Raw genomic sequence first — 16,781 nt, 5'->3', positions numbered from 1 at the left:
AGGGGAAATGTGTGGGAGTGTTTTCTTGGGCACATGACGGCTGGCTCTGAATGTCCGAGGCTGATATTTGAAGAAGGGCTTTGCTTTCACAGGGCGGCTCTGATCCAGGCCTGGGTTCATGCCCCGTTTCCTACGTCTGTGACCTTGGGCAGGTTCACTCCCTCTGTACCCCATCCTCCTTGGCTTTAAAACGGGGACGGCGGCCCCGGCCTTTTCAGGATTGACGGTAGGTTAGCAATGGTTTGTGCAGGGCGCTGGCACATAGTAGGAGCTACACACGCACACGCAGCGATTTCTCTGCTCCCCAAGACAGTCCCACGAAGTAGACAACTATTATCTTCATCTTACGGATGAAACTCCCGCCTCTCCAGGCTGGTTCAGGGGCCTCCTCCGGTGTTCAAGGTCCCTGAGCCTCCCTCTGTCCCGGCCTTGACCTTCCCCTGTGGTCAGTCCCCTGGTCTCCTGTCTCCCAAACAAAGCCTGCCTGGCGGGTTACTTAAACAGACTCAGTAGGGAGATAATCTCTTTAAGGGAGAACCTCCCACTAACGAAGGGACAGGACAGCCCGGCAGGCCTGGGTGGGGCGGGCGGCAGTGTGCTTTCCGGGCAACTTCCCGCCAGCTTAGGCCTGAGGCTGGGGGCTCATCTGCACGGGCCTCTCTGGGGTGTTCAGAAGCGTGTGTGCCTGGCCTGTCGCAGCCAGGGGAAGAGCCGATGAGGTCGCAGCAGCGTGGGGGCCCCACCGTGAGCTGGGAGGGCAGACGGGAGTGTGAGCTGTTAATTAACTAACCAGATGCTTCCAGGGAGTCCAGCCAGGGCATCGCTCCCAGGCAGTAAATCCGTGCCTGCCACTGGGCGCACGGCCACCGCGGGCTGAGCGGGCAGGGGAGGGGTCAGGCCGCTGGGCGCTGTCCTGGCCGGGCCTGTCTGCTCCAGGAACGATGGAGCCAGGGCAGGGCCGGTCCCGATCATGACGTGGGAAGGCACTGCTCCTGCTCAGCCCACAGCTCATCCTCCAGCCTGTGACTTAGCCATCCCGTCCCAGTTCAAGGTCAGCTGCTCCCAAACGCCCAAGACGCAGCTGGAGCCCTGTGCGGCCCTTCCCCACCCCCACCCCCGGCTGGCCCTGGTAAGCCAGCCTCCGTCCCACCGGTGAGGACGTGTGCCGCTCTTCTGTTTGGTCTGCCCACCGGACCACCAGCTCCGGGGGTCCTCGGGGTCCTCGGTGCCCGGGACAGCGGGCGGCACGTTGCAGATCATGCTGGAGTGACCACGGAAGGGCTGGCCTACGTGGCCTCTGTGGTGTGGAGCCAGGTGGGCCTGGTCAGCGGGGGGAGGCGCTGTCCCTTCCCCTGCCTGTCCCTGTCCCCTGCCCCGCCTTGGGGAAGTCTCCACCCAGTCCACTGGGGAGAAAGAGGCAAGAGCTAGGGAGGCTGACCGCAGAGACTGGTGCTCACGGCCCAGGCACCCCGGCCCCGAGCCAAGCAGGGAAGCGTGTGGGGCCCTAACCAGCTTCCACGAACGAGGGCTGCAAACAACGAAGCCTGGAAGCCACAAGTGGGAAGTTTTGGTGTCTGCAGGGTGGGGCTCCGCCACAGGCTCTGGGGGAGGGTCTTTCCTGCCTCTTCCGGCCTGGCAGTCCTGGGGTTGTGGCCTCCAGTCTCCACCTCCCGGTCACACTCTCCCTGCGTGTCTGTCGGCATCCCTCCCCTCGTTATAAGGTCGTGGGGTTAGGGCCCCCCCAGCCCCCAACTACTGCACCGTGACCTCGTCCCAGCCGATCACATCTGCCAAGACCCCATGTCCAAAGAAAGTCACAGGTGTTGGGTAGATGTGCATTTTGGGGACCCTTGGTCTCCCCAGTACAGGCGTCATCAATACAAGGCAAGAAGAGGGCACAGAGCCCTGCTGTGTTGCCCCAAGTGCGGCCAGGCACACGTAGGAAGGAGGGAGCTGGTAGAAATGCAGTGTGCCAGGCCCTGGCCCGGCCTGTGGGTCAGCTCTGCCTGAACGAGCCCCCGAGAGGTCAGCTGCCCAGGAAGGAGCCTTCCAGGGCCCGACCCCACTTTCCCCGGTGTCTGGGTGGGAGCAGTCAGGCCCTGGGCACCTGTTTCAGGCCCAGCCTCTCAGATCCCAACAGGGATCAGGGTGCCTAGTGCAGCGTTTGGCCTGGAGTGGGGTGAGCTCTCCCTGTGGCCTCAAGGCCCAGCCTGACCCGGGCCCCGGCCTGGCCCTGCCCCGCATGGGCCCGTCTGGGCGTCAGGTCAGCTCCGCACAGCGTGCCTCTGAGCCCTTCCAGGTGCCAAGAGTTCATGATAATGATGATGGAGGACAGGAGGAGGGGGAGGGGGAGAAGGAGGAGGGGGAGGAAGAGGAAGGGAAGGAGGGACAAGAGGGGGAGGAGGAAGAGGGGAGAAGGGGGAGGAGGAGGGGAGGAAGAAGAGGGAGGAGGGGGAGGAGGAAGGAGGAGAGGGGAGGAGGGGGAGGAGGGAGGGGGAGGAGGGAAGGGGGAGGAGGGAGGGGGAGGAGGGAGAAGGGGGGAAGAGAAGGGGGAGGAGGGTGAGGAGGAAGGGGGGGAGGAGGAGGAGGAGGAGGAGGAAGGGGGAGAGGGGAGGAGGAGGGGTGGGGACAGGAGGGGGGGAGGAGGAAGGGGGAGGAGGGAGGAGGAGGGGAGAGGAAGAAGGGGGAGGAAGAAGAGGGAGGAGGGGGAGGAGGAAGAGGAGGGAGGAGGGGGAGGAGGGAGGGGGAGGAGGGGGGAGGGAGGAGGAGGAGGGAGGGGGAGGTGGGTGGAGGCGGGACAAGAGCGGGAGGAAGAAGGGGTGGGGAGGAGGAGGAGGGGAGGAAGAAGAGGGAGGGGGGAGGAGGAAGGGGAGGAGGGAGGAAGAGGGGAGGAAGAAGAGGGAGGAGGGGAGGAGGAAGGGGAGGTGGGAGGGGGAGGAGGGAGGGGGAGGAGGGAGGGGAGGGGGGTGGAGGCGGGCAAGAGGGGAGGAGGAGGGAGGGAGGAGGAGGAGGGAGGGGGAGGTGGGTGGAGGCGGGACAAGAGCGGGAGGAAGAAGGGGTGGGGAGGAGGAGGAGGGGAGGAAGAGAGGGAGGGGGAGGAGGGAGGAAGAGGGAGGAGAAGAGGGAGGAGGGGGAGGAGGAAGGGGGAGGAAGGGGGAGGAGGGGGAGGGGGGGAGGGGAGGTGGAGGGGGAGGGGGCGTGGAGGCGGACAAGAGCGGGAGGAGGAAGGGGTGGGGAGGAGGAGGAGGGGAGGAAGAAGAGGGAGGGGGGAGGAGGAAGGGGGAGGAGGGAGGAAGAGGGGAGGAAGAAGAGGGAGGAGGGGGAGGAGGAAGGGGGAGGTGGGAGGGGGAGGGGGAGGAGGGAGGGGGAGGGGGCGTGGAGGCGGGACAAGAGCGGGAGGAGGAAGGGGTGGGAGGAGGAGGAGGGAGGGGGAGGGGGGTGGAGGCGGGACAAGAGGGGGAGGAGGAAGGGGTGGGGAGGAGGAGGGTAGCTCCCGAGGCAGCGTGGGGCAGGTGGCCCAGAACCGGCCCTTGACTGGCTTCAAAGCCTCACCAGCCAGGCGATCCTGGGCAGGTGGTGCACGTCCCCTGTGATGACAGGAGCAGTGGACGGCGAGAGACCAGGAGGCAGGTGTGAGGGTGGAGGTGGGCGTGAGGAGGCCAGGGAGGGGGTGGGGGGGCCGGCGTCGAACGCGCCTCGGAGCAGCAAGGTCCCCCGGGGGCCGGCTGGGACCCGCCCGCCCCCTGCCGTGGGCACTCACGTCATGACCAGCGTCTCGTCCCCCGGCTCGCTCAGGAGCCCGTCCACAAACACGGAGGTGCTGGTGAAGTTGTGCGCGCTCCAGGTGAGGCCCTCGTCCACACTGAACCTGTCAGGACAAGGGGCGTCACCCAGCAGGCGGGCGGGCGGGAGCGAGCGCTCGCGGGGGCCAGGCCCAGCTGCCCTGCTGGATCCAGCCCTGCCTGAGCCCAGGGGCCGGTGCTGCCCAGCCGAGGGGGCCGGGAGAAGAGGTCCGGGCCGCTCCTGCACCCCTTCCCGGGGGCACAGCGGCCGCCCGCCGGCACCAGGCAGCACCCGCATCTCCTTAGTAACACTACAGCTAAGGTGTTCTGGGCGTGCCTCCTGGGTACACTGCAGCTGCTTTTCAGCCCCTGGATTGCAGTCGTCTGGGCTTGGAGCATCCAGGTCGGTCCCCACCCCCACCCCTGGCGCCTGAGCCCAGCCCAGGCGTTGCCGGGCCAGGGACAGGGGCGTACTGCCTCCCAACTCATCATATCACGGTGCCACCTGCTTGCAATGCAGAAAACTGTTTTTCAGACTAAAGTGATACTGGCTTCCGAGCAGCTCCCCCAGCTCTGCCTTCTCTGCCTTCTCTGCCTGCTGAGTCCAGAGTTCACACCTGCCCTCCTTTCCCCACAACTGCCCCTTAGATGTCAGAAGCCCATCCAAACCTGTTCTCACCTGGACACATGCTGCCGGCTTCCTTGCCTGGCCCTGCCTCCTCCACGGGACTAACTCTTGTTGATGCTTGAAAGTCACCTCCTCTGGGAAGCCCTCCTTGCTCCCCCAGGCCGGGATGGGGGCCTCCTCCGGGCCCCTAAGCCCCAAGTCTTCCTCTGCCCCGCCCCCCCCCCCCCCCCCCCCGCTGCGGACCCTACTGTGCTGCCATTCCCGGTTTCTTTGTGTCCCCAGGCCCAGCCAGGAGCAGCTCCCAGCTGGAGGAACCCCACCCACCCTGCAATGCCCCCTCCCCGAGCTGGGCCCCCATGGCATTACTTGAGGATCTTCAAGGGGATGGAGGTGTCCTTGATGGCTGCGATCACGCCACCGTGGTCCAGGTAGAGGACGTGGTGCTCCTCCTCGAACACCTGCAGAGAGGCAGGCCACGCTCTGAGGGTGGGTCACTCTCTGGGGGCAGAGGTGTCCCCACGCAGCCCCAGGAAGCTGGCCCAGCGCTCCCCGTGTGCCCCGGGCCCCCCCCGCCCATGCTCTCCGGCACCCCCCAGACTCAGTGCGCATGGCCTGAACGAACAAGCGTGGCAGTTTCTAGACCACTGACGCGAGAGATTAAGTTGCAGATAAACGCACAGGAAGCCGGCCCTCTGCAGGGAAAGCTCACGCACCTGTACGGGGACCGCGTGAAGGCAGGAAAGAAATCACGGAAGTCAGCAGAGCGTTTAGGACACGTAAACCCCAATTTGACATTGAGACTCAGCTCAAGGGACTCCTGGGTGGCTCAGTCAGCTAAGCGTCCGACTTCGGCTCAGGTCATGATCTCGCGGTCCGTGGGTTCTAGCCCCACATCGGGCTCTGTGCTGACAGCTCGGAGCCTGGAGCCTGCTTCGGATTCTGTGTCTCCCTCTGTCTCTGCCCCTCCCCTGCTCATTCTCTCTGTCTGTCTCTCTCTCAAAAATAAATGAAACATTAAAGAAAAAAATTTTTTTGAAAAAGACTCAGCTCAAATGCTGCCTCCTCCAGGAAGCCCTCCCTGAAGCCAGGCCGGGTGGGGAGTGCCTCTGGGCCCACAGCCTCAGCACCAACTACACTATTTGTCATTGTCTCCTCCAGCCAGGGAGCTCCGCCCAGGCAGGGCCTGCCTCTGAGTCATCTTTGTGGCCCTTGGGGCTCAGCTCAGAGCTGGGGGCGGAGCTTGTGTGGGGGATGGATGACCGAATGAATGAATGAATGAATGAATAAGAGAGTGAATGAATGAGTGGCCACTACGTCTTCAGGTGACAAAAGGCCTAGCGCCCTGGACAGTGTTCACACAGGAGGAGATAACCCTGGTGGCCCTGGGATCGGGGTCCCATTTCGCAGATGAGGAAGCTGAGGCCTGGGGTGGGGCAGGTGTGGCTGCTGAGTCAGGCCAGGTCGCAAAGGGCCTGCGCTAGATCTTCTGTGAGCACAGAATCCAAACGGCGAGCAAGGGTCTGGACCCCCTCTGGCATCCCCTGCCCCGTCACTCACCCTGCACCTCTCCCAGAAGTGGCCCCAACACCGAGCCCACTCACCTCCCACCCCGTCGGCCGTCAGGACCTGTGGTTCTGTGGCGGGAGGGCAGGGAAGTCGGGGGGAGTCGGGAAAGAGCCGGGACCCCCCACCCCTCCCCAGCCCCTCACCTGGGCCAGCCCGCTCCTCCGTGCCAGCTGCCCAGGGTCTCAGTGAGACCTTGGCGAGGGGGCTGGCCACGCCTCCCGCCCACGCATGCAGCTTGGGGATTGCGGACGCTTCTCCTGGGCTGGGGGAGGGCAGGGCCGAGCCGGTGGTGTTACGACCCACTCAGTGCCTGGTGAGGCCGGAACAGGCGGGGCTCAGCCGGCCCCTCGGTCCCGCGGCTGCACCTGCTCTGGCCTGGGCAGACAGACCTGGAAAACTCCCTGACTCGTGGAGGGAACGTTCTAGGACAAATGAGCGCGTAGGAACCGGGGAACCGCCCAAAGAGCATTGACAGCGCCTTCTTCCCGCCCCTCCATCTTGAGTCTTTCCTCACGTGAAGGCTGGATTTTCCCAGACCCGGCAGGACGCGGTGGGGACGATGCAGAGAAGATGCCCCACACGTCAGGAATGTAAAATTTTACCAGAACCTTCCAGTGGCCCGCCACGGCCTTTAGAATCCCTCCCAAACCCTTTCATGGCCTCCAGGCCTCTGCAGGAGATGCCCCTGCCTACGTTCTCCTGCCCCCACACATCAGCCACCCTGGCTGCCTTTCCCTGAACACACCACAGGCCCTTTGCACGTGCTGTCCCCCTGGTCTACGAAACCCTTCCCCAGATATTTTCACCTTCTCCACAGTCCTGCCGGTGTTTCCCATTGCTCATAGGAGTTCCTTAGGAAACACTCCGGCTTGAATAAAGAAGAAAGGCCCCTTGCAAGAAATGGTGGGAAGTTAGCAGATGAACCCCAGAGCCCGCGCTCTCTCCCCTACTTCACGTCTGCAGCCGGAGGATGTCAGGCCAGGCAAAATGACCCAGAGAAGGGGAACCTACAGGGCCAGGCGTGGGTGAGCCCCTCCCTGCCGGTGACGGTTGCCACCCATCAGGGGCCTCTAGGACGCCGGCGGGCACCTTGCACGAGCGAGGCGGGCCAGGCGGGGGCCGGCTCCAAGCGCTCTGCCGAAACGTGGGCCAGCTTTTCCAGGAGAGCCCGGAGAGGGGGCTGGGTGTCTATGAACTAGTTTTTAAACACGTGTGCAGGTGGCGTGGGGGAGGGGGATGAGGACGGGCGCGGGGTGGTGGCCACGGTGGCCCCTGCTGTGCATCCAGGGTCCCGTTAGTGGCAGCCACGCTCAGAGGTCATCTTCCCAACTTCCAAAGAGGGGCCAGAGGTTCAGAGACACCCGGTGGCTTGTCTGGCGAATCCAGGGTAGACCCCGGGTCTCGGACCCAGGCCCCACCTTGACTCAGTCCACGGCCTCCTGTCTCCATGAGCGGGACACCCGCAGTGGGAGGGCAGGCTGTGTTTTGTGTGCAACGAGGCTGCAGGCTGGAGTGGGGGCTCACAGCACTAACTTGGGTGCTCCGCGGACGCGCCCCTGCCAGGCACCCTCCCTGGACTCACAGTCCCCACCCCCCCCACAGGGGTCAAAGGAGTAGGTGCGCCTGGGTTCCTCAATCTTAACGGTGCTTGGGATAAGTGTGCTGCTGGAGGCCACATTAACAGAGGTAGAGTTTCCTGGATGAGGGAGGGGACGGTCTGCGGATTTTAGGATACCGTGCGGAAGAAACATTTATACTTTTCCACCCCAACTGTTCACTCATCCAGCAGATCCAGTGTTTCAGGTCTCCTCTGTTTGGGTGCTGGGGTCCAGGGGTAGGGATGACAGTCTGGGCCTGGGACGCCCTCTCACTCGGTACTCAGCCCGCGTTCTGCCACCGCAGGGGTGGGTCCCGGGCAAGGTTTCTGGACTCATCCGGTGCAGGTCTGAGTCAGTGGGTGCTCCCGGGTGCGCCCGGGAGTGTGTGAGTGTCGCTTGGGCTAATCCGAGGGGGGCCGGGGCATCGTGGGGGGTGTGCAGGAGGTTCGAGAGAGCCGCGCGTCCGGGGGGCAGAGGCCCCTGAGCCGGGCTGGGCAGTGAGGGCACACGTGTCAGCAGTGGGCGGGACTTCCTCCTGCAGACGGCGGCGAGGCACCGGAGGCTTAGTCGGGGAGGCTTACGAGCAGGGCGATGGCAACACGTTTCCCTTTCGCAGCTTCCCGGGGGTGCTGGGGGGCGACGGACCAGAGGGGCAGAGGCCCAGCCCAGGAAAATGAATTCCCAAGCAGCCGGGCTCCTCCTCCAGGAGAGAGTAAGCTCCCCGTCCCGGGGAATATGCAAGGAGAAGCCAGCCTCCTCGCCGCGTGGGGACCCCTGAGCTGCCAGTCCCACGCCTAACGCATCTGTCTCCCCCAAGGCACTGCTCCTGATGCTTTGAACTTGCAGAGGCCTCTGCCCGTGCGGCGGGAACCCTCATTCCTGCTCTACTGGGGGCCAAATTCACTTTTCTCCGGGGTGATAAGGCTGTGGAGCGGGGGCATGTGGTGCAATGAAACCATCACGGGTGGGTCCTCAGAGCCTGACTGTCCCAGAGCGGGAGGCACTCGCGGGCCCACCCGCTGATGCATGTGCACACCCAGCCAGTGGCTCCTCCCTGGATGACATTCCCCACGCCCCCCCACCCCCAAGATGGGGCGCCTCCCAGCTATCGCAGGGGACCCCCAGAGTGTCTCCATTCCCATCAGCTTGGGACTCTGCAAGAGGGGGCTCCAGGGTCCAACCCTCCCCAGTGGGGTCGTAGGGTTTTGGAGCTCCCGGTGCTATGGTTCTCTGTGCCTTGATCAGCTCCCAGGCAGCAGGGCTGGGGTTGGGGGGGGGGGGCAGGCGGTCTCTGGTCCCCATCTTCCCTGCCTCCCCACACCCCAGACTCAGAGGGCCCTCTTTGGACGTCTTCTGGTTGTTGTTTCGCTTTTCTACATCCTCGGGAACTTGTGTTTTGAAAAGGTTATGTCCATTAAGCAGCTATACATGCCGTCATTTGTAATTCATATTCCGAGAGTTCTCTTCCCAGACGCATCTTATTACATCCTTGACCACGTGCCTGCGCTGAGCGGTGCCCTCTGTGACTGTCACAGCCCGTCCCCCGCCACCTCCCACCCCACCGTGAACCCCAAGCCCAGAGGGTCTCTCCTCCTCCGCACACGTGGGCGCCCCCCCCCCCCCCGCCGCTGCACCAGAATCAACATTCTCCCGTCCGATTCCCGCATTCCCAAGTGTGGAGTCTCAGCACATTGCTGAATGAATGACAGTGGCCACCATGAATATCTTGCAGTCAGTTTCTATGAAATTTGAGCACCTTGTCTGTTTCACCCTAACGGGGTGCATGTTTCTGTAATAAATGGACGGAAGGTGACCTTTAAGAAAGTTTAGGCATCTTTCACTAGTTTTGGTGAAATAGAAATATTATAACTAAGTCTCTTTTGCCCTTTTCAAAATTCCTTGTTTCTTGCATATTCTGAAAAATGTCAGGGCCTTGCACTAAGGCTGTAGGTAAACTGGGTACCTTGGGGAGTAAAGCATTTGTCCCGAGTGTTACCTGGGGGAGGGGCCGCAAGAGGGGCCTCAGGCACGCAAACCCTGCCCTGAAACAGAGCTTCGGACACGGTCTGGGAGGGTAGATGCACACAGAAGTTCGGTGCATTTTCTTACGTGTTTAATGCAGGGACCGTCACTCCGTGGAGTCGGCTGGACCCGGTGAGGCCTTTTGTGCGGGAAGCAAACAGCTGGTGTAGAGGCACATAGGCCTCTCCCGGGCCGGAGCCTCGGCCCTGCACTGAGCCTCCTGGCTGCACTGCCCCTGCCCGGAGCCCCTGGGACCAGCAGCCCGCCCGCCCTCGCCGTCTCAGCTCTCCAGACTGGGAATGTCAGCTCCAGGTAGGCCCTGCACAAGGGCACAGGGGAGCCCTGGCAGGTCCCACCATTTCCTGCATTACTGCTGCCTCGAACCATCACCCTGGATGCCTCCCAGGCCGCCCCCCCAGCCCAGACTCAGCCAGGCTCCCCCAAACCTGCCCCTCCCCCATATTCTCCTTCTCTTCTACGTCTCTGCCGTCCGCCCAACAGCCGCCCCTGCCAGGAACCTGGAGATCACCCCCCATTCTTGGCCCCTGGGCTCCCAGAAGAGCTCAGCCCCAGCCCCCGAGACCCCACGTGGCTTCCTGCCTGGACAGCACCTCCAGCCCTGTCCCCAGCCTTTATTCCACTGCTCAGACCCCCACGGCGATGGTCTGCCCGCGTGAAGGTGCGTGTCAGGTCTGTGACTTCCCAGCAATGGTCTGTGCAGCAGGTACAGCACTTGCTAAATGGAGCTCTGTGTCCAGCCGGTCAGGCTGGCTGGAAGGCCACTCCTCTGTGTGTCTCAGAACTCCTCTGGGGTGGGGGGCAGAGATCCGGCACATCGGGGGGGGGGGGGCGTCTCCGTGGAATGGGGGTGGAATGTGCCAGGCCTCCACATCCTTACCTGCCGCCAGGTGTGCCCACAGTCAGACGTGATGTACATCTCCTCCTTATACTCCACCAGCTGCGAGCCCAGGTTACCTGGTCCGGAACAGGGGCAAGGTCGCCCTTGGGGTCAGCCAGCCTTATCAAGGTCTGTGCCCAGACAAATCCCCCTGCGAGAGTTACGTGTGCCCCGGGTCTACCTCTCTCACACCCAAAGCCACCCAAAGAGAGGGTGTGCCCCTCTCTGCACTCTCCCTACACTGACCTGCCTGTGGAACCTCTATGCTTGGGCCCTGGATCCCAGTCTGTGCAGTGAAGGATTCGCTTTGCCCAAAGCCAGCCAGCCTCAGAGCTCCAGCAGGGCCCGGGTGCAGGCGGGACCCAGGCACTCGAGGCGTCCAAAGGATTGAGTGTACAAGAATACGTGTGGGCTGCTGATCAGGGACCAGCAAAAAGCACGTGCTCCAGGTGGGCCGGCATGGGGTCGGGGTGGCCCCCGACCGGCTTTAAGTTGGGGCAGGGCACAGCTGGGTTTGCATCTGGAGACAGCCCCTCGGGGGTCTGGCTGCAGGGGCGACCAGAAGTCCGGCAGCGTGGGGCAGTACAGGTGAGAGGCACGGTAGGCACAGAGGAGGTGCTCATTAAATATCTGTTGAGTGGACGTTTGGAGGGTGATGTGAAGGGGCCACCAAACCAACTGGGCCGCCAGGAGGTCCCCCTTGGCCGTGGTTCACGTGAGCCCAGTACCAGGCTGGCTGATGGGTCACCACCCTCAAGGCCCTCTACAGGCTCAGACTGAATCCTGGGGTGGTGCCACAGTGGGAAGACACCCCACTCAGTGTCCACGCCAACCCCAGCTTACAGATGAGGAAACGGTCCAAATGGGCTCCCACGGAGGGAATGGTATCCACCTCACAAAGCACAGGTGCCAGGAAGGTCATGGCGGCCTCTGGGCTGAGCCCAGTCTGCCCCAGACAGTCCCTTGGGAAGGGCTGGAATGAGCAGATTTTCCAATGAGCTGGAGCTGGCAGGCCTCCGCTCTGCCCCTGTGGTCTTGGCAGGGACCAGGGGTGACAGCCCCCAAGACGATGGGGACCTGAGGTGATGCTGAAGCCCTTTTGGACTCCTGCCTGGAGCCCCAGAGGCCCTTGCCCTGGGTGACTCATACGTCACTCTCAATTTGCAGCATTATTTACGGGGCACTCTCGGGACTATCTCTTCCAGAGTCAAGGACAGATGTCAGTGGAAAATTCCAAAGGGAATGGGTTGTCTTCGGATGAGTGAAAGTGAGTCCCAACCAGAGTGGTGAGGGGTTGTTTGCTTGCTATCTTTCCTGAGGTCCAACCAAGCACCAATGCATCCGTCCAACCATCCGTCCATCCATCATCCATCCATCTGTCCGTCATCCATCCATCTGTCCATCTATCCATCATTGATCAACCAACTGATTGATCCATCCAACCATCCATCCATCATCTGTCCATCATCCATCCATCCCTCCACCCATCCATCCATCATCCTGTCTGTCCATCCGTCCATCCATCATCCATCCACCCATCTGTCCATCATCCACCTGTCCATTCACCCATCCATCATCCCTCCATCCTCACATTTCTCTTCTTCACCAATTCCACTCACTCTTCCATCCCTGCACTTATCCGACAGCATTTCTGGCCACCTGCTGTCTGTCGAGCCTTGTGCAGAGCTGAGGGAGGTCCGAGATGAATGAACCATGGCCCCTGCTCCCAGAGAGCTCTCAATCCAGCAGGGGAAGAAGCATGCCCTGCAACCGTAGGCTGAGCCAGGATATCTAGAAGCCCGAGGGATTGTAAGAGCAGACAGGGGACGGCTGATGGACCCGGGAAGGAAGGAGACTCCTGAAGGCAGTGACCTCCGAGCTGTGCCCGGAGAGACAAATGTGCTCTGCCCAAGGGAGGAGGAAAGGCCGTGCCAGGTGTTGGGGATGCCTGGTCGGCAGCGTGGAGGCGGGAAGGGGCACGACGAGGGAGGAGCAGAGGGGCAGGTGCCGAACCCCGTGTCCTCCCCCGTCTGGCAAACGAACGGTGCTGAGAAATGGCCACGGGATGAGTGAAACGAGCCAGCTAGACAGATGAGCGGGATGACGGGGGTATTATCTCCGCTGCATTCCGGATGCCAACAGGCGCGCTGGGACGCACGCATCGCACACGGAGCCGCGGTGAATGTGGCCGTGCCAGCACTACTCAGCAGGCGAACCCCCGTCTGTAATTTCGGCTGTGCACGTGTCTGTCTTTCAAGGGACGCTGTCTGCTTTCCATGCTCCGTCTACCAGAGCTTTCAGGCTGCCAGTCACCTAACAGACACCGGGGACAAATAAAGGGACATTCACGGAATGTGTCCCCAGGCTGTCAGCGCAGAAGGGCCTGCAGAATCCCGGAGGCGGTGCCCTCATTTTACAGGTGGGGAAACTGAGGTCCAGGGATGTGACTAAGAGAGAGGCAGGGAGGTCGGGAGGGAGGGAGGCTGCCTTGGGCCACCCTCCTCGGGCGTGGCCGGTTGGTTCCCGGTGACACACCTCCAGATCCTCACTGCTTTCTTGGGCAGCCAGGAAGCTCATTCCGGGTTTTTGAGGCCTTTGAGCCACAGATACATTTAGAATTGTGCCTTTTGTATTTTGGTCAGGAATTTGGGGATTCAGCCAATCAGGACAGTGCTTTTGAGGGGCTGGGAGGCAGGAGTGCCCTGGGGGCTTCCCCTCCCGTAAGGAGCCTGGGTTGGCTTCCTGAGTGACACCCAGCAACCTGGAGCTTCCTGGGAGGAGGGAGTGGGGAGTGACCTCTCAGGGCTGGTGCAGCGGTTAAGAGCTCAGTGCCTGGGTGGAGGAAAGGCCTGTCCAGGACAGCTGCCAGCATGAAGAACATTCCCTCATTTTCCCTTCCTTCCTATCAGTGGTACCCAGGGCTCCCACCCCCATGGGAGCCGGCGGGAGCAGGCAGGGCTGTCCCAGCGCTGGGTGCCGGAGGGCACATAACCCTGCACATTACAAGGAAAATATGATGCCAGCCATTACCTGGCAATACACGTTCGAAACGCATGCTTTCCATTTTGAAAGAACTCAAATAATCCTTATTTTAGGCCTTGTTCTATCAGTGCACTTGTACACATCCCCGAAGGAGGCTCTGGTTTATGGGTGTAGACAGGCACGTGCCCAGTCTATGCTTTGATTTTTTTCCTCATGTTAGTTGCATGGGTCTCTCTCCCCGACTAAACTAGAACCTTCTTCAGGGATCAATACATGTCAGCCATGACACAAATCATTCTCCCATCCATCCATCCATTTATCCATCCATCCATTTATCCATCTATCCATCCATCCATCCATCCATCCATCCATCCATTTATCCATCCACCCATTCATCCTTCCATCCACACATGCATCCATCCATCCTTCTGTTGATCCACTCACCATTCTGTGATCAGTCCTATCTGGCCATCTAACTGTCCACTCTTTCCTCCATCCACCTATTCATTCACCCATCCTCCATGGCTCACCCGTCCCATCCTTCAGTTGGCCATCCATCCATCCATTTTCCCACACAGCAGCACGTATCTCGTGCCCACTGTGGGCCATGTGTTCACCCCCTGGGCTGTGCCATGATTGCTGAGCTTCCTGGAGACCCTGCCCCCTGCCCCCAACAGTCACACCAAGGACCCAGGCCCATGGCCATCCAGGTCTACCCGTGAGAGCGTCCCTCAGGCAGTGATGGCTCCTCCTACCTGCGCCCATGATGAGGCCGGGGGCAGTGTCTTTGGTGTGCACGGTGCCCGACACGTAGGGGTTGTCTGCCCATCGCAGGTGCAGGTGGAGGTGGCAGTCCGGCTGCAAGGGAGGGAAGGGAGCCAAAGTCAGCACTTGGGTGGGAGAAGTGTTCCGAGGAAAGGTAGGGTTGAGGCTTATCAGGTGGGAAGGCAGGGCCAGGAGCATTTCAGAGGAGGGGATGGAGGGCAGGAAGGAGGCTCTGAGGCTGATCAGTGGGTGGAGACCAGCAGGTCCGGGTTGGCCCGGCTTGTGGATGAAGCCAGTCAGGCTTCTCCAGGGGAGGGTTCTCCCAGCACGAGAGCACTCCCAACACGCAGTGGGCATTCCCACGTGTGGTGCCAGGTCATGGAATGTGACTCCTGGAGCCTGCTCAGCCCATGGCCACATCCATCCATCCATCCACCCATCCATCCATCCATCCTCCATCCATCTATCCATCCATCCATCCATCTGTCCATCCACCATCTATCCATCCGTCCATCCATCCATCCTCCATCCATCTATCCATCTGTCCACCCATCCATCTACCCATCCATCCATCCATTCATCTATCCATCCACCCATCCATCCATCCCCACCCACATCCATCCATCCATCTATCCAAACACCCATCCACCATCCATCCATTCATCCATCCATCCATCATCTGTCCATCTGTCCATCACCCACCATCCATCCATCCCCACCCACATCCATCCATCCATCTATCCATACACCCATCCATCATCCATCCATTCATCCATCCATCCATCATCTGTCCATCTGTCCATCACCCACCATCCATCCATCCCCACCCACATCCATCCATCCACCCATCCATTCATTCATCTGTCCATCCAGCATCTATCTATCCATCCATCCATCCATCCATCCATCCTCCATCCATCTATCCATCTGTCCATCCATCCATCCACCCATCTGTCCATCCACCATCTATCCATCCATCCATCCACCCATCCATCCATCCCCACCCACATTCATCCATCCATCCATCCATCCATCCATCCATCCATCCCTTCATCCATCCATCCATCCACCCACCCATCCATCCATTCATCCATCCACCCATCCACCCATCCACCATCCATCCATCCATCCATCATCTGTCCATCTGTCCATCACCCACCATCCATCCATCCCCACCCACATCCATCCATCTACCCATCCATCCATTCATCCATCCATCCATCCATCCATCCCCACCCACATCCATCCATCCATCTATCCAAACACCCATCCACCATCCATCCATTCATCCATCCATCCATCATCTGTCCATCTGTCCATCACCCACCATCCATCCATCCCCACCCACATCCATCCATCCACCCATCCATTCATTCATCTGTCCATCCAGCATCTATCTATCCATCCATCCATCCATCCATCCTCCATCCATCTATCCATCTGTCCATCCATCCATCCACCCATCCATTCATTCATCTGTCCATCCACTATCTATCCATCCATCCATCCACCCATCCATCCATCCCCACCCACATTCATCCATCCATCCATCCATCCATCCCCACCCACATCCATCCATTCATCCATCCACCCATCCACCATCCATCCATCATCTGTCCATCTGTCCATCACCCACCATCCATCCATCCCCACCCACATCCATCCATCTACCCATCCATCCATTCATCCATCCATCCATCCATCCATCCCCACCCACATCCATCCATCCATCTATCCAAACACCCATCCACCATCCATCCATTCATCCATCCATCCATCATCTGTCCATCTGTCCATCACCCACCATCCATCCATCCCCACCCACATCCATCCATCCACCCATCCATTCATTCATCTGTCCATCCACCATCTATCTATCCATCCTCCGTCCATCCATCCCCACCCACATCCATCCATCCATCCATCCATCCCTTCATCCATCCATCCATCCACCCATCCACCATCCATCCATCATCTGTCCATCTGTCCATCATCCACCATCCATCCATCCATCCATCCATCCATCCCCACCCACATCCATCCATCCATCCATCCAGAGCCACAGTAGCCCAGGCACCAGATAATGGCTGTAACACACCCTCAGCCCTGTGCCTTCTGTGAAGAGCCCACTGGCAAGCATCAGTGGGCACCCTGAGGGCGGCCCTGGGGGGTGCCCTGGCTGGAGGGGCAGGAAAACCCGTTGTAATAATAATTTCAGTGGCAACTCCCATCGGCTGACAGCTGCCTCTGTTGCCAGCACCAAGCTTAGCACCACATGAGATGCGGGTCACTGACACTCTCCACATCCCCCACTCCCATCCCCATTTCACCAGTGGGGAAACTGAGGCAGAGAGCATTGAAGCAACACACCCAAGGGCAGTGGTGGAGCTGGGGCGACGACCCACGCTGCTTGGATCCAGTGTCCACACTCTGAGCCTGCATTGTCTCCCCAGGGTCACTGAGCCAGGAGCCTCCCAGAAGTAGGAGCAGGAACAGACCCCTTACCCTCTCCTGTCTGCTGGCCGCCTGCACCCCAGCTC

The 16,781-nt window shown here is 60.8% G+C and overlaps 1 protein-coding gene across 1 annotated transcript in view; it reads right to left on the bottom strand.

The window, feature by feature from the left end:
- Positions 1 to 16,781, bottom strand: part of SORCS2 (sortilin related VPS10 domain containing receptor 2) — a 452,598-nt gene that overhangs the window by 27,185 nt on the left and 408,632 nt on the right. Inside the window, exons 11-14 of the mRNA XM_053217627.1 lie at positions 14,232 to 14,334; positions 10,495 to 10,571; positions 4,777 to 4,868; positions 3,761 to 3,868 (exon numbers count right to left, since the gene is read on the bottom strand). Coding sequence (XP_053073602.1) covers positions 3,761 to 3,868; positions 4,777 to 4,868; positions 10,495 to 10,571; positions 14,232 to 14,334 — 380 coding nt within the window. The remainder of the gene's footprint in view (positions 1 to 3,760; positions 3,869 to 4,776; positions 4,869 to 10,494; positions 10,572 to 14,231; positions 14,335 to 16,781) is intronic.

The sequence above is a fragment of the Acinonyx jubatus genome, chromosome B1 (assembly GCF_027475565.1).
Source record: "Acinonyx jubatus isolate Ajub_Pintada_27869175 chromosome B1, VMU_Ajub_asm_v1.0, whole genome shotgun sequence".
Taxonomy (NCBI): domain Eukaryota; kingdom Metazoa; phylum Chordata; class Mammalia; order Carnivora; family Felidae; genus Acinonyx; species Acinonyx jubatus.
Note: the sequence above shows the minus strand (reverse complement) of the source record. Positions and strands in the feature narration are given on the sequence as shown.